We start from the raw sequence: 27917 nt of genomic DNA, 5'->3' as shown, positions 1-27917 counted from the left end.
ACAAAGTTAAAACATTATCATAATATTAAGGTTAACTTTCCCTCCCTCACTCCACCCAATTAAAGATTTGGTGTGTTTTAAGCATGGTAAATAATCAGAAATTTTCCTTCTTTGGGTCATTTCAATATTCCACTATAAAACTAACCAATATGTTTTATTATCAGATACCTGAGACCAGATTACTAAAATACTACTTTTAAAAATATATGACACAAAACTGAAATAAAAAGGAATACAGACACACACAAACACACGCACAAATTCTGTGTGTTAGAAAACAATTGTTTGATTTCTTTCTTATCTTGGTTAACAATGAACAATCTTAAGCGGAAAAACTGGAAGTAGATATTTGAGAGATTAATAGACAGCTGCTGAACAAGGATGAAGTTCAACCAGTATTTTGGGCTTTGAGAGATTTTTAGAAAACAGTAGCGGCCATTCACTGACTGATCACTTTTTAACACACACCTACGGAGAGTCTGACATTTCCATATACAGACTTTAGCGATTTTTTGAACATACCTTTCTCACATCTGAACTCTTTGGTTCTGTTGTCCAGGTTATAATTCTTGAAACAGCAAGTCTTGTCTCACTAGAGTTTACAAAGTCTGTTGGATCCATCTGCCTGGCCAAAGACTCAATGTATTTCAGAATTGCAACCTTGACCTGCAAAATTGAATTGTTGAAAACCCTAAGTGTACAATCGGGAACTCATAGTAAGATTTTTTGCTTGTAATATTTCATACAGTGACAATATCTAGGGAGATTTAAAAAGAACTGGTCAAATAAGTAATGATGAAAAGGTCCTTCTTTATTTCTAAACATAAAGTCGTTTAATTTTATTGATGTTATTATTATTGGTATATTTTACCCCATATACGGCATAATAAATTTATTAGCATACAAACATATATAGTTCTTGTATAGAAGTTAGGTATAAAGGCCAAATACTTATGTATTTTATAACAAACAGAGTAACTGACCTTAAGGTTTGGTGTTTGTGTCTGATCCACAATGAATCTCATCAAAATGTTAAACTGCTGATCAAATGGAAAAGAATCCCTAGAGATACACAAAATAAAGAATAAGAATGTCCTGTCATGAAATAGGTTCATACAGTACAACACTATCTAAACAGACATAGGGCAAACAAAATCTGCGCAACACAAATTATTTCAAGAATGTCTATGCATCATTTGGGCAAAACTTAGAAGTGAGGGGCAGCTAAGTGGCACAGTGGATACAGCATAGGCCCTGAAGTCAGGAGGACCTGAGTTCAAATCCAGACTCAGATCAAACACTTGACACTTACTAGCTGTGTGACCCTGGGCAAGTCACTTAACCCCAATTGTCTAAAAATAAAAAAATAAAAATTAAAAAAAAAGAAAATCTATTTTTTAAAATGGGGCAGCTAGATGGCTCAGTGGATAGAGCACTGGCCCTGAAGTCAGGAGGACTCCAACTGCCTTGACCACTTTGGCCAGGTTCAAAGAGGCCAATCAATAGTAGGTTTGCTGCAAGATGGTAAGTTTGGTCACAGTAGACTAGACCCTAATATAGTTAATGGGGATGTGACTGGCATTAATGGATAGAATATCAACATTGAAGAAATCACAGGGATTTGAAGGAGTAAAGCAACTTTTTTTCATTTGTATGACAGGGATAGGACCTCCAATCCAACCCCAAAGGCAAGACATTAAAAATGGGGACTTTTATTCATTAACTGATGCTAAATAATTGAATGTTAAAAATGCACTCAGAAACTAATGCCCTCTCCAAAGCAGATGAAGTAAACGCCTCCTACAAATAAGACAATCCTTTTCCTCATCTCTTTTCAAAGCTCCGACGACCATCCCTAAAAGAAAAAGGTGGTATAATCACCACTGGTCAAATTAATCCTTAGTTTCTCCACTGATGACCCAAAGCAAGAAGTGGAAGATACTGCAATCTACTCGTAGTATGTATATCAGCTATAAGGAAGCAAGGAAATCAGTTTTTACAAGTCACAAACAGAATTTAATCTCACCACGTCATAACGTACCTATATGGTCACAATTAATTTGCTAACAATTCTATAACTCACATTCACAGAAGTTATAAAATAGCTATGGATCTATACTGCCAATCAATTTTACAGAAGATAACACAGAATAAGAAAATTGGTAACTGTTTTAAGTCAAATCAGTGGTATATCAAGCTCTGGATTCTATTTCTGAAAGTAGCATACAGTATCAACCAAGAGCAAAAGATTAAAAATGTGTCTTGAATATACTCAAACTATATTCTTCTTGTTAATCTTGTCAGCTCCTATGATTCCAAGTTATTTTGCTTTATCGTAACAAGGCACTTTAACACACATTAATATCCATAGAACAACCCTTGGAAGCAGGCAGGACAACATTGTGACTAGAGTAAAATCTGATCATTTAATCTAACCCCTTCATTTTGTCTTAGAGGAAAATGTGGCTCAGAAGAGTTAAGTGACTTAAGTAGAAGAGTTTTCATTCGTACTGAAGTCTTCTCACTCAAGTGCAATAATTTTTTGGTTTTTCTTTTTACAATACCATGATGTTTTATTTTCAATTGAAGAGAAACACATTTTTTGAGCTTTGGTGGACAAGAGATGGAAAAAAGAATAAAACTATAACTTAGAAAACACTCATAGTTCTAAAGTATCAAGCACCATGGTGGGGGATATGTATATGGGAGAGAAAAAGCATTTATTAAGTGCCTTCTGTGTGCCAGGAACAGTGCTAAGTACTTTACATATATCACTGTATTACCATTTTCTTATCATAGCATAATTAAAATTACTTGTATTACTTCTATTAATAGTATTTGTCATTGTCTCACCGACACTATACTTCTTTTCTGTTGATTTTACAAACTTGCTTACACATTTAAGGATGAAAAGAAATTAGGTTGTCACAATGTGAGACTGTCACTGGTGGAAAGAACACTGGGGGACTGGGGTTTGAGTGCCCAGGGTCTGCCACGAAATAGTTAAGTGACCTTGATTCATTCACATATGTCACACTTCTTGTAGCCTTGGTTTCCTCATAGGTACTTCAAGATCTCTAAGATAACCTTCACCTCTAATATTTGATGAGGTTTCCTTATATAAGATGTATCACCACTTTGATGCTAATAAAATGCTAAGAAAACTGAGACTAAATAAAAGATTTCTTGGATTCTCTTTGCAACCCTTGCCTCAGAAACTATCTCCCCCAATTTTGCAAAAGAGAAAATCAAATATTCAGTAATGATTCTACAAGCACGGAAAACATAAAACCCTAATCAATGCTGAATATGGCATCATTTTTTCCAGGTTGACCAGTGAGCCATTCAGAGGTGCAACAAATGCACGAAGATTCTCCCCATAGTATATGGTGGTATTTTTAGTCCTGCATTCTCCTTATCTCCCTCTAGCCCCACCTTGCTGACAGCTGAATTAAACACCTGCAGCAAGCAGCAAATTCTGGAAGATAATTTGTTTGTACAAGCAGAATTTTAAATATATTTCTGATTAGGCCCCCAAAAGGAGCAAGGCACAGAAGAAAGCACAACAGATTTAGGAGTTGGGAGAACTAGGTTCAAGATCCAACTCGGCCACTTCCTGTGCGATCATGTCATGCTTTATTCCTCTGAACTTCAGCTTTCTCAACTATAAAATAGGGATAAAAATACCCACACCACCTACATTACAAGGCTGTTATGAGAAAAAGGCTAAAACAGGTAATCATAAGTAAATGTGAAGTTTAGGAAGCAACGGTTAAAGATACTTACTCATCCCAATAAGAACAAAGAACAAAAATGATAACATGGTTTGAGAATTTCACCCCCATTTACACATTTGGGAAAGAAATCAAAGCAGAACTAGGGTATGAATGTTTAAGAAAAAAAACTGTGGGGCAACCTGGTAAAGTCTACAAAGTTACATACATATAACTTAAATAAGCAATAACTCCCCCAAGAAGCCAAGTTGATTATATTTAATTCTTCTTTTCTGACCTGTAGCACAGTGTTAATAATCTACTAGACTGATCAGTGTACTCCCCACAGCCCATAAATCATGCAATAGAGAGCACAGTAATTTGGCAGAGTATGGGATCTGATTCTAATCATTTATTTACTTGCCTTGGGTTTGAGGAACAGAAGACAAAAAACCTGAATGGAATTTTTCTGATACTCAACTCATTACTTTCCTTTTCTTTCCTGGACTCTTACCCTTGCAGCAAATAGCACTTACGTCTTCTACGCACATTCACAAAGATAAATATACACCACTAAAAACAACAATAGCTAGAAAATTAAAAGTTTGCATGGTTTGATATATGGGAAGGAAATCAAATGTAGTTATGTAGATGGAATAAGTTAAGATCTGAATGAAGGACAGACAAAAGAAGATGAGGGACACGAACTACAATGAAGAGCTGAAAAAGGAACTGTGAAATAATCACAGGATGCTCATCAACCAGTCAATAAACATTTATTAGGTACCTACTATGTGCCAAGCATTATGCTAACTACTGGGGATACAAAAAGAAAAAAAAGACAGTTCCAGCCTCCACACTTTTACCTTGTTACATCTAGAGCCTTCTGCACCTTTGCTTGTACAGATCCAAGTAAATCTGCTCCCATTTTCTTAAGTAATTGTGTCAGAAGAACAAAAAGCCAGTCTTGCAAATCATCTTTATGGATTATTATAAAGTCCACTAGAGTCTCTAGGAACATACTGAAAACCTACAAAGGATACATAGTTGAAAATTTATCATTTCTTGTTCTTAATGCCAATTCCAGCTCACCAAAAGGTCATTTAGAATTAAAATACTGAGAAAGAGTAGACAACAAATAGAAAAACTTCTAAGGTGGTTTTGTCAAAATAGAATCAACTAGGTTAACAGCCCCAATAAACATGAACATTACACAGTCACAGAAAAATAGAGGAAAAAAAGGGGAAGGACTTACTCTCTTTTGTGAATTCCACCGCACAGCAGGCCATGCAACAAAACAAACCATTTGTTAGTCCACATTGTGAATTAATAGTACCATGATGCAGAGTTTTTCAAAAAACAAAAGTATGCTGGCAATGTCTGCAGTGTTACAATAAAAATTTTCATACCTCAACACAGGACTTTAAAATATGGAACACTGAGAAAATAAATCTTGCTAGAAGGCAGGGGGCTAGTGTTGAAGATTTCCAGGTCTCTTTTCATAATCCTATTCTGTTTCTCATTTTACTTTAGTATTCAGTGAGTGCACTAACAATTTAGGATTTAATAAATTAGGCAAGGGGAAATCTACTCTTGTGTATTTGCTGACATTTTTAGGCAGCTTTTAACACAGAACTTCTAAATATTTAATTTATCCTATTTTCTCATCTGCTATTCCCTGATCAAGACTTACTCTACTTGTTATAAAATTCCTAACTTCATTCTCTCATTATATGACAATGTAATTGTTAGCAATACCTAATGTGAAAGAAGGGGCCAAACTGGAATTTCATTGAACCAATTATAGGGAGAAATGCAGCAATTTGTTTTCATATCCTGCTAACGCAACTTGCTCTACAGGAAGCACCTTACCAATTAATTATATATGTACGTTCAATTTTATAATGACATCTGTTCAATCCTGGAGATTTCTTACAAAACCATTTACAGGGAAAGAACTGAGTCCCAGCCATTGGGGTGGCTTCTCATCCCACAAAAACACCTAACATATAGTAACTAAACTGAGAATCTTCCCCCCAACAAACTCACTGTACAAGAGCCATCTGATGGGAACAAATTTCTTTCATTAGCATCACATTCTGGTTCTGAATCAGCAATCTAGAGGCGAATAGGTGATAGAAATTTCATCAATCTCCAGAACTATCTATAAACTCCCTCTATTTTCTATGTTGTATCTTATTGTTTCAATAAGGGCTCTTAAAGATATTACTGATAATGTTCTTCTAAAATGGTTATACTTTATCTGAAATCCTTCATTAGCCTCCATTATCACAAGAGTCTCAGTGACTCAAGATTTCATGATTCACCTATTATAGGCTAACTTAACTCTCAAGCTGGTCGGATTTGAGTAGAGCTAAATTATGGTTAATAGAGAATTTCTCTCATCTAAACAGTCTAGAGCTCTTTAACAATCAAGATGGTTCCCTACAGGAAGAGCTCTGGTTATGCCCGCTAAGGGAAAATAAGAGCAATGCTGGTTGGGCTGTCAATAGTGAAGTAGCCAAGCTTTCTAGTTCTGTTCTGCGCAGGTTTTTTCAAGTGTGGTCCAATATTTAAGAATAAAGTCTAGTGGCACCAAACATGATAACAAGCCAACAAGTTGGCTTCACATTAACCTAAAGAACACAGCATTTGCATTTAGCTTGAATAATCAGGGATATACCCAATGAGATAAGTAACAAATGTATTAAATAATTGTTAGGAAGAGGCCAAAGCTATACAAAAACACTTCTAATGAAGGGTTGTGGAACAACTAAAGTTGCATATGAACCCAGGAAAAGCCAGGGTTTAGTGGTTATATGGGAATTGAGGCCCCATTTTACTCTCATATAAGGTAGACAATCCAGAAGATTTAAATATTCCTAATTGTTACTACACATCTAAGATGCTGCATATCTTAATCTTAAGGTCCCCAGATTAGAGAAGATCCCTAGCTCAAGAACAGAATATACTTTTGGATAAGGTTTGCCTTACATTTCTAAAATCTATCTTTCACATCAGGAAATTAATCCATTGGACACCTAAATAAAATTCATCTTTTGAATTTTCTGTAAAAATGATCTTTTTGTTCAACCCGCACCAGTGCCTGACACATAATAAGTGTTATATGAAAATATTAGCTACTATTACTATTATCATCATTATTATGTCTCTCTCCAATAACAACCTTCTGTTTCCTGATTCTTTCTCTTCAATCCAATGGCATAAATTTAAATTAGGGACGCCAAATAAATTTTGTAGAAAGGATCCTCTTTCACCTTCTGAGTCCAGAATTATCCTCATCATACATGGGATGGGAAGTGGTTTCATTCTTGGCATGGACCCACTAAACACTTAGTTGGCATTTAATCTCAGCTTTATGCTATTTGTTCTAGCCTCAGGCTCCATGCCGCTATAATTTATGACTTTTTTTAGTTCCTACTAGCTGTAGCCTTTGGATAGGTAAATTGACATATATGATACAACTAATTTTGGGGGACTCCACTTTGCTTAGTGCTTTAATAAGTCTAAAATCACAAGCTTCAATTTTATATATTCTCTTATTAACATACATATATATATATATATATATATATACACACACACACACACACACACATACACACACACACACACACATATATATATATACACACACATCATTGGTTCAAATATTGGGTATACCCTTAAATGATATTTTTTGAAAGGACAAAAAGATTTTATGAGTCCAGTCATGAACTTCAGATGCATAAAATGTTTTTTCCTTTCCACAAAAACTGCATTTTACAGACGATATTTGAACCAATACAATGGATAATGAAGCAAACATATTAGCTATATAAGATGCCCTCAAACTTTACACAATCTAAATTTTAATAACACTTAAGTCTATATTCAGACAAATGTGGTATATATAAATGCTTTACCGTGGTTAAAGATAATAAAGTTAATTCTTACTACTGTAATTGTTTATATACTCTTTACCCTATAAATTTTACATTGTTTTACTCTAAGCTAAAAAATTATCATTTCACTACCACATATACCCTTAAGAATATACTTTACAGCACTTAAAAGAGTGAAGCTACTAAAAATGCCAGATTTTTTAAGATGGGAAAATAAATGTTGTCAATAACATCAATTTCACATCTATAAACTCAATGCTATCCCACACAGTGGGTTTTGCAATCTCAGGTACTTCTAGTAATTCAGGTGCCATGAACATGCAGGTAAGGATCAATGTAAGAGCTCTCAGGCTGTTCTCTAGACTCACCTTGCTATGAGGGTCAGCAAACATTCGAGTGAAGATCTCACATAGTCTTTTTAATTCAACTCGACTAGCAGAAAAACAATAAAGATAAATAAATGAGACTAGAATTGGTTAAACATCCATTTAAGCTCGCTATAGCTCTATTCTCTGAATTGCTAATACATGTAAAGAAGTCTTTAACCCATGGTCATTGATGAGTCTCACTTTTAGATGCAAGCTTGCTTTTTAAAAGAGTAGATATTTAGCCTATTTGAAAACATTAAAAATATTAAATATTTCAATATGTAATAAGACATCTACATTTGACATAAACAGGATTAATAAAATTATAATTATTTATACACAAGGGATCCTATCATGTGAAAAACGCTTCAAAAGGACATTAATAATTCCTCTGAAGAAGACATCCTCCGTGGGCAGACAATAACCAGGCAAGGGGTTTATTCCTGGGCCCCTGAAGCACTTGGTTGGCTGTTATCTATTTAGTCATCATTTCAGCACCTCATTAGAATAGCATGAAAACTGTATGGGCCGCCCTGCAGTTGAACTCATGGTTTGTAATGAACTGATTTTGATTATCAGCAGAGAGCTGAAGTCACTTCAAAAATTACTTACAAAACAAGAGTATTAATTCTTCTGGCATACACTGATTTGACAGAAATTTCATACTAGCTTACCTTGAAAGCTACGCTTAAAAGAGCCTAATGGATTCTGAGAGGTCATTAGTTTACTAAAATCAGAGGGAATCTTGGATACAAGCAGAAAGCAGGAAACATTCATTGTTCAAAGCCACCTGACTGCAAGTGTCAGCTTTCACAGATCATAAAGAAACCAAAATTCTCAATTTATGGCTATCTCTGCTCTAAATATTAAACTTTACAGAGGTAAAAGGACTTTGGGTCATCTAATTCAACCTCTTTATTTGAAAAATAAGAAAATGAACCAAGGCCCAGAGAGGTCAAGTGATGTTCCTAGAGCTACAGATATAGTCACTGACAACTTAAATAACCATGAAGGCCCCCTGCCTCAGTTTAGTGCTTATTCTACATCTTTTGGCCTTCTAAATAGTTTACATATGTCTATTCTCTAATACATCAAAATGGATCAGGGATAGTTGGTTCTGAAACACTTCGAAAGATAATGAAAATAAAACTACAACAATATCACTTCAGGCTGAAGTTGAATACTATCAAAATTACAGAAAAGATTAAAAACATTTGAAAGAAAGTGAGGCACACTAGGAGTTGTCTGTTGTGCCTTTTAATAAACTTGTTTCTCACAGTCACATCAGTGCATTGTTGGTGGAGCTATGAATCAGTAAAAACCATTTTGTAAAAAAAAAAAAGAAGCTGAAATTATGAAAAGTGTGACTAAAATTTCCACACCCTTTGATCAAGAGATTTTATTACTTCAAGGAGGCCATTCATAAAAAGAAATTCTCTGTTTACACCAAAATATTTATAACTAGCACTTTTTGTGATAACAAAGAATTAGAAACAAAGTAGACCGAGGAATGACTAAACAAACTGTGGAAGAGCCAAGAAAATAACATATACAATGACTAATACAGCAATGTAAACAGAAAGAACCCCCCCCACACACACAAGTCAAAAGCGAATAATGCAAAATCATAATAAATAAGCATGGCTTGAAAGATGATCTAAGAGAAGACAATCCCACCTCAGCCCTTTGTAGAGGTGAGAAGTCCATAAGTGTTGCACACTGAACTTATTAGCAGACTTTTTTTAATGTATTTTTGCTGATTTTTTTTTTACTTCTTCGTTTCCTATCTTAAAAACAAAACACAACAAAACAATGATTTGTTATATGGGATGGCTCCCATTCAGGCAAATGAGGTGAACCAGAATCTATGTCAATTGAAGCCCATCAGAAAAACAAACGAATATGACTAAATTATAAAAACTTAAAGGCAATTCACATCTAAATGAGGATGGCAATTGCTTTCAAACTCTTTGAACTGCTAGCATCCTTTCCTCTTTCAATTAAGTTTAGGCCCTTAATTCCGATTCCATCTCTGCCCTCAAAAACCAATCTCTATTCAGTCCACCTATACAGATATATACCTTGTCATTTGAGGCTTTTTACAGACAAGATAGAGCTCTTACTCTGCCATCAACCAGGTGGCCTTGGCCCTACTCTGAAATGCTTCCACTGGTACTATGAATTGCCAACCTACACAGAAAACCTATTCAGGACCAACGCCAGAAGTCAACATTGGTTCATTAAGAAGTCAAATGAACTTTGGTCATTTCCCTTTTTTACCTGATTAATATAGATCGGTGGATAGAGTCTAATCTGCATAGTATATCTTGAATTTAGTACGACATTTAATAAAGTGCTCTCTGCAAAGGATATTATTTGTCCATAACAAGCTCATACAGGAGCAAATATAGCTTGGAAGTTACTACTCTCAGGTGGATTCACAGCTGTTTGAAACACAAAAAGTAGAGATTAATGGGTCAACTTCAACCTGAAGTTAATTATCTGGTGGTATGTCAAAGGGTCCTATCAATAGTTGTAATTAATTATCTGAATGAAGACATAGATGGCCTGTAGTTGACACAAAGCTGCCAGGGATAGTTAATGTAATAGATGATGACATCAATACTTGAGATTTCAATAGCTCAAGATGTGATTTACCAGTAGATAAAAATTGTAAGGCAACAGATCTTGGTTCAATATTTGGGACAATAAAGAAAGAACAATCAAAGCAGTAAGAAAAAGGATTGGTCACTCTATTATGTTGGGGTTTTTTTCACTGTTTTGGAGGAGGAATGAATATTTTGGGTGTCTAATTAGGAGTTCATTGGGAGGGAGAGGTAAAATGGGGAAAATTTTCTCATGTAAAACAGGTGCACAAGATAGAGCTTTTACAGTGGACAGGAAAATGAGGGAGGGAGTACAGGCAAAGCTTGAAACCTCACACTGGAATTGGTTCAAAGAGGGAAGAATATATCTACACATTCAGTTGTGTACGGAAATGTAACTTCCCCAACAGGGAAGTAGTAGATGAAGATAAAAGAAAGGAGTGGGGGGAAGACGCTAAAAAAGAGAAGACAGATTAAGGGAGGCAGTGGTTAGAAGCAAAATAGACTTGTGAGGAGGGAAAGTATAAAAAGAGAGAGAAAAAGAAACTGAAGGAAACGGGATGGAGGAAAAAACACAGTAATCATAACTGTGTTGAATGGGATGAGATCACTCACAAAACAGAAGTAGATAGCAGAATGCATCAGAAACCAGAATCCAACAATTTGTTGTTTACAAGAGACACATTTGAAACAGAAAGACACATACAGAAATGAAATAAAGGGCTAGAGCAGAATCTAACATGCATCGGCTAAACTAAAAAAAGACAGGGGTAGCAATCATGAACTCTGACAAAGCAAAAGTAAAAACAGATCTACTTAAAAAGATAATGAGGGAAACTACATCTTGTTAATATGCACCACAGCCATAATTTTACAGCAAGTTTTTCTGATAAAGTCTTCATTTCTCAAATATATAATGAGTATGGAACTAAGTCAAATTTATAAAAATAAGAGCCATTCCATAATTCACAAATGGTCAAAGGCTATATACACAAGTAATTTTCAGATGAAGAAATCAAAGTTATCCATAGTTATATGAAAAAAAATCTAAATCACTACTGATTAAAGAAACCACTTTTTACAACAAAATTATAAAACAAATTAAAACAAAATTAAAAGGTACACTTCACACTTGTCATAAATGACAAATGCTAGAGGAGATGAGGGAAAAATAGGTACACTAATGAATTGCTGGTGGAGTAGTAAACTGGTCCAACCATTCTGGAGAATAATTTGGAACTAGGCCTAAAGGGCTATAAAACTACAATACCCCTGTGAGGTCTGTATATCAAAGAAAAATGAAAAGGACATACAAAATATTTATAGCAGCTCTTTTCATGATGACAAAGAACTGGAAACTGAGGAGGTTCTAATTAATTGGGGAATGACTGAACAAGTTGTAGCATATTATTGTGATGGAGTACTATTGTGCTGTGGGAAATGACAAAGAAGGGTGATTTCAGAAAAACATGGCAAGACCTATATGAACTGATGCAAAGTGAAGTGAAAAGAAGTAGGAGGTGGTCATGAAAATCTGTAATGACAGTCAACTTTGAAAGACTTGGCTACTGTGATCCAAGACAATGCCAAAGGATTCATGATGTAAAAAACACTATCCACCTCTAGAGAGAGAATCGGAGGAATGCAGCCTGAAGTATAATTTTCTCACTTTCTTGCTGTTTTTTTTTTTAATATGGTTAACATGGGAATGTTTTGCACGATTTCATATGGATGACTGATATATTGTTTGCCTTCTTAGTGGGTAGGAGAAGGGTGTGAGGGAGAGAGAATTTGGAATTCAAAATTTAAAAAGAAAAGAATGCTAAAAATAACAAAGCAAAAGAAAAAAGGAGTTAGCTGGCATTTGTATGCTTTATCAAAACAATATTTAGCCAGTTAAAAAATTGAATGAGTTTATCTTATAAGGCAGTGAGTTTCCCATTACTGTGGAAGTGACAAGAAAAAGTTAGGTAACATTTTGGGAGGAATATCTAACTGAAGAGAGGATTTCTGTATTAGGTAGGTTCTTTGCTACATGAGTTTTTCTAAAGGTTTTTTCTCTAAAATAATATAACAGAATTACCATAAACTTCATTTACATATAATCTTGGAAATATTTTCCAATTTTATGTTGCCTACTTCTTTTGTACCCCTCCGAGGCACGGCAGATACTCAGTAATTTGTGACTGTGTGAGTGATGAAATGACTGCTGATGCCTCCTTTTATAAAATCCTGGAAGGTAAGAAGTAGAAGGAATATTAAGAGATCATGCTGTCCAACTTCCTTGTTGGATAAGGAAGATTTAAAAAAAGGGGTTGTGAGTTCCTCAGAAATCACAACACTATTTAGGTACAAAGCCAAGATTTGAACTCAAATCTTGATTTTTGAGTATTCTGCTTTCTCTTGCTACAACAGCCTACAATCATGACTCTTTCCTCCTTTAAACAGTACTTTATCAGCAACACCAAGAGGACTTTGTACACAATAACAGCCACGCCATGCAATGACTAATATTGTTAAACTGAACCCTTCTCAGCATTATAAGGATCTAAGACATCTCCAGAGGCCTCAGGATGGAAAATGCTGTCCACATCCAAAGAAAGAACTATGGAAGTTGAATTGCTATCACTTATTTTTACCTTCTGCTGAGTTTTGTTTCATCTTTCTGATGGCTCCTCCTATTGGTTTTAATTTTTACTTACAACTTCACTAATGTGAAAATATGTTTAATAGGAATGTAAATGTAAAGCCTATATCAGATTGTGTGCCATCTTGGGTGGGGTGAGAGGGAGGAAGGGGGAGAAAAATTTTCAGCTCAAAAGCATATGGAAGTGATTGTTGATAAATCAAAATAAATTAATAAAATTTTAAAAAAAGAAAAAAAACAGTACTTTACCCCTTGAACAGAGCACTTCACTCAAAGCACAGCCAAATTTATTTATCTCACTTGTAGGTATGATGGGAAATATTATGTCACAAAATGTAATGATGTGCCCAAGCCTATAAAACAAGTCTTGGACCATGTCTAGGAGGTTTACTATAGGAATCTATACTGGTAAGGCTATTCCTATTTAAAGAGCCAAGAGGGTAAATTCTCTGAAAATAATGGGTACCCCCCAAAAAATAATGGGTACCCTACTAAAAATGGAGGAGGAATTGGATATTAAAGAAATATACCCCAAAGCAAACATAATTTAAGTAATAAATTCTGAAGACGTCATTGTTTCATTTAAATAAAGGTTCAGTCTCAATGTCTTCATGTAATCTAATCTCTTACTGAATATAAATGAAATGTTTTCCTTCCCATGGAACATATGTCTTGGGTCAATAAACAACTGAAACAAATTGCCAATACCTCGTCCATATTTTTAATATATTTACTATAAGGTAGCTTCATTGGATCCCACGTCAACGCACAGACTAAACCTACAGTATCTCTGATGACATGGTGCAGAAATTGGTTTTGACTCTCACTGCCCTTAAGCGGGTGTGTCACCATGGCTACAATCATAAAAACCAACTATGATTTCAAACATTTCATCAAGGACAATGGCATTCTAACATAAGCAGTTAATCTGACCCTTGGTTTGAATTAATTTGGGCAACTTTCCAAAATGACGAACCCCAAACTGATATGAATATACCAATTTAATAAACCCTGAAAGTGTCGATGGCTTTCCCCTCTTGAATACAAACCAAAACAAGGTTTTATCAAAAGAAAGGAAAAAACCAAACACTTAAGAGTAGCATTTCAAACCAGAAATAAAGGTACATATGTTTTAAAACTACCAAAGTGTAACATCTTCCACTGAAGTCCTACCCACCGTTCTTGAAGGTTCTACCAGGTCCTAACAAACCAGAAAGGGTCTAAGAGTATAGGTCTGACGTTGGTATTGCCTAAGGATCAATCAAACTAAGTTCGGAGGAGATAGAAGAAATATGAACAAGTAATACCTATCTCCCAGATTATACCAAATCTGAAGACCTTCTACAAAGGCATGCAATGTGATGTACACAGATGCAGGAAATAGTCATACTAATAAAATCACCAGTCCTTAAAGCTGAACACCTCATTATTTCACTCATTTGAGTTCCTAATTCTATCGTGGCACACCTCTCGCACTCACCTTAGTGTTCTTTGGCTCTTCAGTAAGTTCTGCAGTCCAAGAAGTCCTTCTTTTCTTTCAGACCAGTTTGAACTAGCACAGTGGTTTAGAACCTCTGCTACATCTTCTGTTTGTCGTAGGTAGTGAGGAATCCCACCATTTCTGGAGCCATAAGAACGCTCAGAACAAACACTTGACGCATCACTGTTAGCATCATCATCAGAATACATCCCATATGGTTCATATCTTCTCCTCACTGGCTTTTTCTGCCATGACCCAGATTGGGTTGGTGGAGATTGAGAAAAGAGATGGAGGTTGAGTGGTAGTGAGAATGGCATATTCAGTTAAACAAAACAAAATTCAGCTTCACATCAAAGGAAGAAAACCAGGGAAAATATGCTAATATTTTCCTCTACTGCCAATAGATTAGAAAATAAAAGTAGTGAAGGTCTCCTTCGGTACAACTGAACAACAACATACTTCTGGGCAGTAAAAGGTGAAATATGATATACGATGGCACGGTCTGTGGAAAAACTGTTCCATCTTCACAAGGATTCTTGGGACATTTTAGCTGAATGCAGTCTCAGAGATCATCTCAAAAGGTTTCTTAAATTATGTGGGTCTACTATAGTATAAAGGATATAAACAAATCAATTCTGCAACAGTGGGGAAGATTTTTAAAAAATTCTTTGTTTCATGATTCTTCTGGTACTTTCTTTAGCATCCTACAGCCACATACTATATAACATAGCATGTAACATACTCAGCCATGTTGTGATAAGATGCAAATTTTCTCTACAGGGAAAGAAATGAATGATTCTGACCTGAAATTTCCAAATACTAGTCATCTGACAATATGATTTTTACATCAAGGCAAATATTAAACTATGAAGAATATAAGATTGTGTTCATGAGATAATGATGACATAAGCATAAGCAAGCAATAGGTTAATATACAAAAACTAATCACTAACAGTTGCAAGAACAGAGTTCAATATCTTAGAATAAATGCTAAAACAAAACAACATGAACTACAAGTGATAATCATCAAATCATCACAAAATTACACATTTATAACAAGTATGCTCATACTGAATTTTTTTCTTTCCTTTTAACAATCCCAGAATTATAAATTCTTGCAACTGAAAAAAAAAGGCTAAAAAAATCCAAACAAACAGAAAAGTCAACAAAGCACTAGTACCTTGCTCCTGGAGTCTCCTAATAGCTGTAGGCAGGAAAATATTGAAGGATGGGGAAAAAGCATAGAGAATTATGTCAGAAGCTTATGTAGGGGTTCTTCTTGCAACAAAAATATACAGCAAAATGTATCTTAGCAAATTAAAAAAACACAGGTCAGCAGGTGTTTTAAATCAAGCAAATAATAACAAAAATGGTTTCAAAATGGCATTCTCTACTAGTCCTATGCCCTCTTCCTAGACCTCCCACTGCCAAAAATGCTACCCACCCCCAAAATTAATTCTTAAAAATGATTTTATCTAAACAGTTTAACTTCCATGGTATATGGTATATACCCATGGTAAGAAAATTATATTTGTGATGAGTCCTATACCATTCTTGTGGCTTTTTCCTTCTCTGATACAGGATACACTGAGAAATCAACTGGTTTGGCCACCCAAAAAAAGATACAGCTCAGAGGGCCATTACATTCAAGATCTGATTTACAGCGCTAGCTGACTAGAAGGTAGAGTTCTATGGAAAATGAAGCTGTAGCTGCATCTCTCAAGTCTGATTCAGGCTCTCAGAACTTTGCAGATAATCCCTTAGGAAACTGTTTAAAGGGAGTAAGGGTACGCCTCCATCACAAGAAGTCCATTTAACTAAGTTTTTGTAATGTCTTTTATTCACTATCCCTTCACCACCACCCCTCCCCCATCCCTCAACTTTCCCCCAGGATCTCTGAATAAATAAGGGATAGGGTCCAAAAGCTCCTGACTTGGATCAGGAACCAATTTCCTAGCCTTTTGCTCCAGTTCTTGACTTCTGGGATAAAGCCATCTTTACAGCAATCTCTCTCATTTCCAGCACTTGCCAGAAAACTGCCTTTCTATATGCAAGACTGCTGAATAAAAGCTGACCTTGCAATCCTTCCCTACAAGGAAGGCATTATTGGAGTTGCAAACTACTTGTGTGCAGATAGGCTGGATCAAACAAGAATGAATGAAAAGAGAAAATCTAAAGAGATAAATGTGGATTTCTAGCATCAATCCATTGTCAAATTTGAACTGGATAACGACAAGGCTGGATTAAAAATTACAGTTTTTTAAACAATATATATATATATAAAACAGGAAAAATACAAGGTTTGAAATCAGATGGCTCTTAAAAAAATTTTATTTCAAATGCTGAGCACGTAAACCAGAATGCACAAGAGTCTTACTCCTGGATGAAATGAGTCTTTTAAAACCAATCTGACAACAAATGGATTCCACCAAGTATGTGTTAATAGATTAAAAGTCCTCTAAAGTTTCTCTCTCCACTTTACCCTAAGATTTAAAATAAAATATTTTAAGTGCTTCTATTCTCTAATAAAAATATCTAGTTTAAGTTGTTCCCACAGTATACTGAGGTCCCTTTTCATAATACCATTTTTGAAAAATAAAAATTATGTGAAAATAAGTGAGGGCATCAATGTTGTATTTCTCACACTATAACAAGAGTGGGCAACAGGACTGAGTACCTATTAATGCACTATGTTTAGACCATGCCAAAAATTTTGCTCATGACTGAAAATGGAGCAATATAGCAGAGGCAAAGAAAAACTGAAGGTGTGTTAGGGATATAAAAGGTAAAGAAAAAACTAACAACCCTTCTCCTAGGAGCACGATGTCATCAAACCTCCACTGGCTGGGCAGGAAAGCAGCAAAGAATTACCCAATCCTATTAACTTCTAGCAGATCACTTTTTATCAATGCCTAAGTACAGGATGTAAAGTAAGAGAAAAAGAAATCTACAATAAAGATTTGCATACTTGTTCAATAAGACAAATTTAAAAATGCTAAATACAAGTTCACATCTTTGAGCTATCAATTCACTTACTGGTATTACCTACAATGAAAAAAAAGAACACATATCTGAACAATCAATAAATAGTGACATTTGGTCACCTGGTAGGGTGTCTACTGTCCCTCTTACCAGGGCATCAGCTACAGCTGCTTCCAGATCTGTGCTTGTACTTAGAACTCGCATAGCATTGACAGAACCAGGTATCCTTCCCGGTTGCCCAAGCCCAAACCGATCTACGCAGAAAAACAAAAGCAAAACAACTCTGTTCAGTTAATTCACATTTCCTCTGAATTACTCGCAGGCAACCATGCCTTCCCCAGCAATCAGAACATGGGCCCTGAAGAGCCCTACTGACTGTCAAATTTAACTAAATTAAGGTATTTTTATACCACTGCTCAAATTTAACTACTATGCTGCAACTGTCTCTTAAATGATAGCTAGAATGAACTGGTATCTAAATATATTGTTACTGGAAAATTTGGGGACAGTTTACTTAGATTGTGGAAGGGAGGGTGTGGATTTTACAAATCTTTTAAGCTATTTATCTTTACCTGAAGGATCAGGGAGTTCTGTTATTTGGTACTGCTATTCAATTTTAAGCTTCACAAATTAACAAATTCTACTGTAGCAAGTGCAAAAAAAATAATGAGATGTAGACTAAATTGATCTCTCTGTAGAGAGTTTCATTATAGTCCTTGTTGTTTAATTGGTATTAATCAAACTCATTAATACTGGACAAAGCCAGTAATGTTAAGCCCCTTGTGGTATGGATCCCCATTCCCTTTTGACTCCTCTGGGACCTTACTTCACAAACTAATTCCCTACCTACCCCACTTTCATGTCTACCTACAATCTGTCATTTTCTATTGTTTCTCCTCCTCTGCCTACAAGAACACTTAAGTTTCTCCTATCCTAAAAGCACCTTTCCTAGAACTTGCTAAACCCACTCTTTTCACTTATATTTACTAACTCCACTTTTCACCACACCCCCCTTCCCTCAGCCCATTTAAAATCTGTCATCATCATTCTATAGAAACTACTTTTTCTATGCTCTTAAAACAACTTGTCAAAATACAAAGGTATTTTCTCAGTTCTAATCCTCTTTGTCCTTCTTCTACATTTGACACTGTTGAACACTTTCTTCTTGATATTCTTTCCCAAGCTGGTTTCTGTGACAGTTTTATCCTGCTTCCCCTATCTCTCAATCTGCTGATTGCTCATCTTCTACCTCTTGACCCCTAATTGTGGTTGTCCCTCAAGGTTCTGTCCTAGGCTTTCTTCTCTTCTCTCTCTCAACCCTGTCCTCCATGACCTCACATTCTAGAATACCTTCACTCATCACCTCTGTACAAATGACTCAAATCTAGCCTTAATCTCCAGCGCTCCACTGCCAAATGCCTACTGAATGGTCTCACTATCACACTCCAATTAAATATGCCCCAAACTGAATTTATCACCTTCTAAAACTGCTCTCCTCATCTCTGCTGAAAACACCACTCTCCTCCCAGTTACCCAGGTTCTAAAGCCTGAAGTCATCCTTCATTTGGCTCTCTCTCTCTCTCTCACCCTCCTTTATCCAGTCAATCGCCATGCTCTGTTTATTCTACCTCTACAGAATTTCTTCGATCTCCTCCTACACATACTGCCTGCACCATGTGTCCCTTGGTCCACTTCCCCCACCTTGATGCCAAATACCTTTCTTAAAGCTTATTACATTAGAAGTAACTATATGTTGCTCTCTGTTAAATATTTCAATTAATCTCCATTCCCTACATGGGTGAGGAAAAAGAATTCTTTGGTATAATCTGGTGTGGAACCACCTTATAAATCTTTTTTCACTGTGGAATGGTGAGAAGAGCACCGGTTTCTGGCCTGGATTTGAATCCCAGACCTACAATTTTTTACATGGGTCTTTGTCCAAGTCATTTGACCTTGTCAGGGTCTCATTTTCTTCACCTCCAAACCTTAGACTGAGCTTGATGACCTCTGAGGTTCCTTCAAACTTTAAGTTACAATCCTATCATCCTTGTCAGGTGCTTTATGCTTATGCCAATCAGCAGGCACCTGCTCAGTTAGCTCACATGACCCTCACACCCACACTGTTCACCTACTCTGACCATTCCCAACTGCTAGACTGAATTATTTGCACAGACACTTGATGCCTGTTGAAATTGTTCTCTTCATTCAGACTAGCTCAGGTGCCACTTCCTCCAGAGCCTTCCCTGAAAGTGACCTCTCCTTTGCCCTTATTTTATATCATATGTAATTTGTGTTTGTATCTCATTCCACTTATTAGGATGTTAGTTCCTCAGAGGCATGGGCTATGTTTCTTTTCAGACCTGGCACTGTGCCTTTTGCACAGTAAATCCTCAACTGATGTTTGCTGAATGGCTTATGGCACACCGGGTTGTACTCACACTATCTTCTCCACCAAGAAATCCAGCAAACTGATCAGAGATTTTCCCTTTTCGAATAATCATATCAAAATCATTAACTCCACTATAAAGGACAAACAAAAAAAATCTCATTGTTCAGCTAACTTTCAGTATCAATTTTACCTCAAGTATGGTATTATGAACACTGTGTTTCACAGAGACAGGTATAAGACTAACTGAAACAGTTCTAGGAATTTGATTTTAAAACAAAGTTTCAACTACTCAAAAAGCTATTACTAATTATCATGGAAAATGAAGTCAACTTTTCTTTTTTTAAAGGTGACTGTACCCATGAAATCAGTTGAAAAGAACCCAACAATAAAGTACTGGAGCTTAAGTCATTAGACATAGAAATTAACAGTTTAGTTGAGTTTTATGCAATGGTGAAAATGTTTCAATTTAATTTTATTATAAAGAGCTTTGAAAGATAAGGCTAACATTTAAAGTGTTTAATTTAAAGTGTTTAATAATTAATCTGTATCAGCAATATCCTGAAAAATGAACATTTTTATGTCAAAGGGAAGATGACTTTTTTATTACATCATCTGATCTTAATGGGAAATGTCATACTTCAAAATTTAAACTAAATATTGATACACTGCCTAGTCTTGTTAATTTTTAAATTAAGGTGTTACTTAGGAGACTCATTTATATATTTTACATAAATAAAATTATAGAACATTTGAAACTTTTTCTAATTTAACTTGCGACATCACATAAAGAAAAAAAATCTTAAATGCTACTAGAAAAAAGTTATACAACCATGAATTATTAAAAGGAAATAAAAAATTTATGTTACACTATCCCCTTTTTTAACACATTTTCTGATCATATGTAACACTGTACATGTTCTATTTAAAAGGCAATTTAATGAGGGCAATCAAATACCTCTGCCCACTACCATATGCATCACAAGGACAAAACAGCTTTAATTTGTGAGAACTTTTGAACAAAGATTAGACTATTTTCATATGTGATAGCAAAATCCCTTTTTAAATCAGTATCTTGCTACGTTAAAAAAGGGTAGATAGTGTGGGGGGGTTATGAATAACAAAATGAAATAAATTCAATTGTAAGCAATTTATAAAATACCTGCCATAGCAAACAAAACCCAGCTTTTAAACAAACCAAACCCTAAGGAGGCTTCATCCCGGTGTGTCCTGCTTGAGGAATGCTCCTTATTTTTCAAATACAAATATTTGATAAAAATACATGGTGCTTCCCAGCTGCATACAGCACAGAAACACAAAATGATTCCGTATCATTTGGCATTTATTGTAGCCTATTTATATTTTAAATGGGGGAAGGGAGAAATAATTATGTGACACATGAGAAAAAAATTAGGGTTTTTGCTTTCACTTGACTGGAATATACACTCGCTACCTTCTGAGGTTGATATCCTATCATGCAACGCTAGTTTCTTAAGAGGCAGGTATGGATAATTATAACCTCCACCTGGCCCTCACTCTTCAGGTAATCACTGAACCTGTTCAGAGTATGAAGGGCCTAAAACAGTGATAGAAATTGATAGATAAAAGGGGAAGCCTTACTTTCCAATTTTTCCATGGTCAAAGGCTGAAGAAACTTGGTCTCTGGTTAATCGGTGTTTTGAGATATATGGCTATAAAAGCTGCTTGCTTCATTCATTACCAGTAGGGAAAGACAATCTTAGGTTTGATACCACAACATATTTTACCTACTAATTCTATTACTAGTATCTACCAAAAGTTGGAAAATTAGTAGATTTTTGCCTATGTTTGATATTTCTATTCTCAAATGATACATGTTTGTATAATGGATGAAATGTCTATGATAATGGCTATTTGTATATTAAATGATTTTTGAAGAAGGGCAAAGCGATACATTATATTGTGCTTTTTCTTTTGGGCCTAAGGCTAAGTGTTATAATAAGATGTGCTGATGGATGGATTTAAATAAAGAAACCCATAGACCTAGAAGTATCAATGACTGGAGGATAATAGCATCAATCCCTACCTGTCTAAATCTTAATCTTATTTTTCATACAACTCTCAAAAGCAATCTATTGTTTTGTTATTATTTTTTTTTATAATTTAGGCATACATATGTAGGTGAATAAGCAATAAATAGGGGAATCAAATTAATTCAGTAGTTAACTGAAAATGCTTTTGAAGTTTGAAAACAGTATTAACTAGTAATGATAATTTCACCACTTTATTTGGAATCAAGAAATGAGAGCTACAAAAACCTTTTCAGGTCACTTGTCTATATCAATCCTCCTTCTTGAAATTGTTGGTATAGGATAACAAGGTGAGTGAATTTTTAGTTATTATCTTTGAGGAAGAGGAGTGGATATTTTCCTAGTCTTTAAAATGAGGAAAAGTATTGCAGAACTGATATTATAAAACAGGATACAATGTATCTAAGGTCTACAAACAGAACTATAGACATTCAACAACTTAAAACAGAAAAGCACATTAAAAAAAATGAAGTACATACATGCCAAGTGCTAGCTGACACTGATGAAAGCAAATGTTAAAATGGGCATAAAACTAGAATGTATGAAGAAGCCAAGTCATGCAGTTAGCACTTGTTCACCTGACTGCCCAACAGATTCAGCAGTGGAGAGAGCACTAGTGGACCTGGAATGACGTCGAGAGGCTGCAGGTAAAAGGAATGGCAACACCCACAGGATTAACACAGAAGTACTCAAGACAGAGAATGCCACAGCCCAAAGGGAATGCATATGACCACTATCAACACTGGCATATCTTCTTGCGAAAAGAAATGGATGTTGGATATGAATGAACAACTGTCAGTCTCTCAAACCTCCATGTAGTTTCTTAAACACAGCTATCAAACATACAAAGCATGACAAAGGCATTCTTTGAGGAGTTCCAACCTGGGTGTCTTTCAGCCAAAATCAGAGACTCCAAGTTTATGTTTGTTCCACAAAGTTTACATCAGCCATTATGGAAATATGAAACACTGAACTGGAGAATACTGGGATTCAGAAAGTCGATCTAAATCCCAAAGTGACAGAGCAAAAGAATGAATTATAGACTCAGCTTGCAGATATATTTGATTGGTCTACTTAGGCATATGAAACCATGCACCAAAAACAAAATTGTAATAATGCATGTTTGTTCAAAAACGCAATGAAGGGAAAAAAGCATAATCACATATTTGAATAAAATTTTCCCCATGTTTTGAATAACAATCACAGCAAGGGCCCTATCCAAATCCTTCTGTTTTCCTGGAATGGGGTAATACTGAATATTGTTTAAAAATAAAAGGGTCAGAGACTAAGGCTTAGAAATCATATGGATCAACAAAAATTTTTGTTGTCAAAGTGTTTTCCTCTCCCCCAATATAGAAGGCTTGACTTGTTAACTCCAGTTTGATTTAGATGCAATATTAATTAATGGCCAAGTATCCATTAGCAATAAATTAATCTTCATCCATCTGAAGAAAAGAACTTCCCTTTCATGTAAAAAGAGACCTCACCACATAATAGTTTTAAATGTTAACTAGTACTCAACATACATGTTGATCATGGTTTGTTAAGTCACTTTTCTTTTGGTGGGATGTACCTGAGTTTTTAATTGGTGTGTGGAACTCCCAGTATGGAAACTACCTCCATCAGTGCTGACTTGGCAACTTGTCTGTCACGTAAGTTTCAGAGAAACTAACTGGAGTACTGCAAGATTAACTGACTTGCCTGCTGTCACTTAGCTAGTATGTGTTGGAGCCAAGACTTAAACCAAGCTTTTCTTGACCTCAAGGATATCCTACCATTCATTACGCAACACTGTCTCTTGAAAAAAGTATAGTAATTAACAAATATGAAATTCATAATTTTAATAACCACAAAACAGTAGTATGTTCTATTTTCCTCTACTTTTAATTGTTTTTTATAATATGCACTGATTCCTATCAATTTGTCAATTACTTTTATAGCATCACATTGAACTCTTTGTTATGAATTCTATTTTAAATGACAAGTCAGATTTTATAAAATATTTATACTAGTAAAACATGTTACTAACTAATAAAGACAGTATGACCAAAAAGTATGATTTACTTGTTGACATTTTCTTTACACAATATCCTGTCTCTCTAGGAAATAGATAATAGTAAAGCAAATTAAATTTGCAATGCTGAGTACTGACCCTTTTAAAAGATGAGTCTAAGTAACTGACAGACTGAATAGTGATGCTTATGAATCAAACATACAAATCTCAATTTTTTAAAACTGAAATTAACATTTTAGATAACAATGGAGTCATAATTTCTCCCATATAAGACGCTAGACTCTTTAGTAAACAGTCACACAGATAGACTGAAAAATGGAGCTGCCTTATATGAGATTACAACCTGTGCACATATTATTCTGAGTTTGCAATGTACTTAAGCACATTCAATATACTTAATTTCACCTAGTGAAGTACTCAAACGCTGGAACCCTATTCATGAAAATTTCCCAAATTATTCTTGAAATCAATCTGTCAACTGTAAAATGGATTTTTAGGAAGTACAAATAAAGTTCACTGATTTACATTTCATTTTTTTGAACTAGTATAGTTGTGCAAACTAATGACAATCATAGTGTTACCAATGCTTTACACATGACTAATTTATGAGATGGTGGACTATAGTCAAAAGGTAAGGACAATTTATGATGTTCATCCAAGTGAGTTAAAGGAGGAAAAAAGAACATTCTATGAGCAAAGTACAGCAATGTCCAGCAAAGGGAACTACTTTTACATGCTATTTCATGGGAATAACTTATCAGAGAAGAAATACATAGAACTTAGTTCAGAAGAAAAACCTCAAACTGCCTGTATAAGACAGAAATGCCACCCTGTACATGGAGTCTTCTTGCTTTTATTTCATAGGTCATTAGGAAAAAACAAAGGAGGAAAATGGCTGGTTGCAGATCTTCTGCCACAGTCAGGACAATCCTAAACCAACAGTGGTTTAAATAGCTCATTCTGTGTCCTCACCATATTGAGATGATTAAACATTTCTATTTGAATAGATCAAGTGAAACACAAATACAGAATGTCACCAAGAATTCAAGGCCCAATCCTATCCTCAAATGTTCAGTGTACCTGGTCTGGTCTATACACCACATGCTATACCAAGGCAGTATCCACACAACACTAACCCCAGAAGAACAGCAGATTAGGAAAGGAAGGGGTGTTGGGGAAAGAAAATAAAATCAAACTGTTTTATCTCAACTAATCAATTGCATTTTTTACATTTTAACAGGAAATTTTCTATATAGCAGGGATGGGGGTGAGAAAATGGGGGAAGTAGGGACACAGTCTCAATTTTAAAGGAAAAACCACCAGTTCATTCAGAAAATGTTAATACTGTTTCTGCCGGAATTGCTGAGAAAAATCCATCATCACAAGCATGCTGAAGAATCAGCCAGCTATTGTGAACCTGGTGAACAACTAAGGGTCAGTAAAGGGTGTTCACATCTCATTATGTTAATCTGACATGGTATTGCATACCACCTTCCACTAGACTGTCTTATCACTGGAATAAAATGATCAATCTGACAACAGTAGGGATTTTGTCACTTTACTTTTACAAAACTTGACATACTATACAAAGGTTGAAATAAATGGTGTGGCTGAAAAGAGTGATGAAGACACTAAAATATGATTACTTGACTGGTTCACAACAACCCATCCTTATTTCCCGACTACTACGGGGGGGGGGGGGGGAGGCAGAAATTAGTGGGGGGGGGACTTTCAGCAGATATGTACATTATAAGATTCTGAGGAAAAGGCAGATAGTAAAATTACACTTCTAGTCTTACAAATAATTTCCTATTTCATTTAATTACATATTACACAGTGATAATGTTATAAATTATAAAATATCTTTACTGTCCAGAACTCTTATTATTTAATTTCAAAGAAGGGCCTTGTTATACACTGGTAAGTATTGTCCCTCAGATTTATAACATTAATATTTTCATTTGCATATTGCTTTTAACCTTTAAAATACTAAATAGCTCTAAACAAGTAAGAAATATTCCTGACTTAAGACACTGTAAATCCTCCTACATGAAGCAAGGATAGCTCAGTTTTTAAACAATCAAAAATAAAATGGAGATAGGCTGCAAACAAACTTGAAGAAAATCAAGAGGAGCTGCAGGAGATGCCTGTGTGCTCTCCTTTCCCCTGAAGCCAGAAAATGACTAACCATCAAAGTCGACAGGAACTGGTAAAGAAAGAAACCCTCATGATCATCTGTGTTCCTAATATGAGTTGTTGACCTAACAATATACCTCAGAACAGCCAGTGATTATAATCTCATAGACTCACAGCAAACTGTGGCATGAGATGGGATCTTAAATTCACACTCGGGACCAACTATCTGAGCCCAGTAAACCATTATCAAGTTATATGTTCACACTACATATTTAAAGTTGACAGGGGGGTGGGGGGTGGGGGTGGGGTAAGCTGATTTCAAATCTCTTACAAGGCCTCTAACTTGAAATAGCAAGACTTAAAGAAAACATCCTTTGAAATGGCACTTTGTCAAAATAGTGACTGACATCTCTGCTTTTTCACTACATTCAAGTTCTTTCTCCTTTAACCAAGAGAAACTTCAGTCTTCTAAGTAGCTGAAATTCTATCTTTTCCCTTTTTCAAAACTAGTTTTAAGAAATGGCAGTAAAATTCAAGTAAACTACAGATTTCCAAACTTTAGAGTCATGAATTTCAAGAACGTTGAATATCAGTGGTGCAAATGAATTTTTAAGTCAGCAAGTCATATGTGCTGACTTTTATCATAGCCCGTACAAGTGAGCTTAGCTGGTGCTAGCTGGTAGTCAATGACAAAATATACTGAAGTGGTGTTTTTTCTTCTTGATACATGAAAATTAGAAGTTGTCAAAATTCAAGCATGCAGAGGAGGACAAAGGGTAAACCAGGGAAGAGGAAAGAAGAGAAGAAAGGATCACAGGGAGAAGAAGGAGAGAAAGCAAGGTCATTCCACGCAGGAGCATCCTGACTAGGCAATCAGACTCAGGAACAGGGACTCATCCGCCTTAAAAGACTTCAGTGCCTACATGTACTCACCCAGTGGAGGGAAGCCCCGAGCAGGGCTTGTATCTCGGCTGCTCTCACGGCTGGTATCGCGGCTGCACCCCTGACTCATGCTGGGTCGAGGGATACGGCTGCTCCGTGCTAGCATGCAGCATGGAGAGTTTCAGAGAAGGTGAACAAGTTTAATGAGGACAGAAAAGCTCACACACACAAAAGTCACATTCTGTTAATGTAATTACGACATTGTTAATTATCACTCCCAAAAGCTCCTTCCTTTCGAGTGAATTTTGCAGACCCATCTACATTTTTGGTTGAGGTTTCCTATTTATTGAATCAATCATATGGAGGCTTGAGTTTAAAATATATTCACAGTTCCTTAAATTGTGTTTTTTTATCATAAGAATTAAATTCACATTTCAATTTATGAAATGAAGAGAGTTATTTTTAGAAGATGAACTGTGGTCAGGGGATAAAAGGTCGAAAAAAGCATTTTTTCTGAGGAGCACCAATTTTGATGACTGTTGAATTCAGTAAAAGAACAAAGAAAGCTGATTTCATGCACGTTTGTTTCTCACAAAAGAATTAGTTGTACTCAACTATTATTCAGGAAAAAATAAAGTCCCTGGCTATTGAACTTCATGTACTTGTCCCCATTACAAGAAATAAGCTAAGTTATCCCAGCTACATGTCTTGTTTTATACACAAAAGACA

The 27917-nt window shown here is 35.5% G+C and overlaps 1 protein-coding gene across 6 annotated transcripts in view; it reads right to left on the bottom strand.

Annotated features, from left to right (window-relative positions):
• CLASP1 (cytoplasmic linker associated protein 1) overlaps positions 1-27917 on the bottom strand; it is a 351771-nt gene that overhangs the window by 77166 nt on the left and 246688 nt on the right. For 3 of the 6 annotated variants that reach the window (XM_078146794.1, XM_078146795.1, XM_078146797.1), the window contains 7 exons: positions 17852-17955; positions 15900-15923; positions 14720-14964; positions 7987-8050; positions 4580-4743; positions 984-1062; positions 523-666 (listed from right to left, as the gene is read on the bottom strand). In XM_078146794.1, coding sequence (XP_078002920.1) covers positions 523-666; positions 984-1062; positions 4580-4743; positions 7987-8050; positions 14720-14964; positions 15900-15923; positions 17852-17955 — 824 coding nt within the window. Of the gene's footprint in view, positions 1-522; positions 667-983; positions 1063-4579; positions 4744-7986; positions 8051-14719; positions 14965-15899; positions 15924-17851; positions 17956-22734; positions 22798-27239; positions 27348-27917 lie in introns of all 6 variants that reach the window. The other 3 variants (XM_078146796.1, XM_078146798.1, XM_078146793.1) reach the window with 2 other exon arrangements.

The sequence above is a fragment of the Phascolarctos cinereus genome, unplaced genomic scaffold, assembly GCF_003287225.1.
Source record: "Phascolarctos cinereus isolate Bilbo 61053 unplaced genomic scaffold, phaCin_HiC Scaffold_726;HRSCAF=1367, whole genome shotgun sequence".
Classification (NCBI taxonomy): Eukaryota; Metazoa; Chordata; class Mammalia; order Diprotodontia; family Phascolarctidae; genus Phascolarctos; species Phascolarctos cinereus.
The sequence above is the reverse complement of the archived record's forward strand: the minus strand, read 5'-3'. Positions and strand labels throughout refer to the sequence as shown.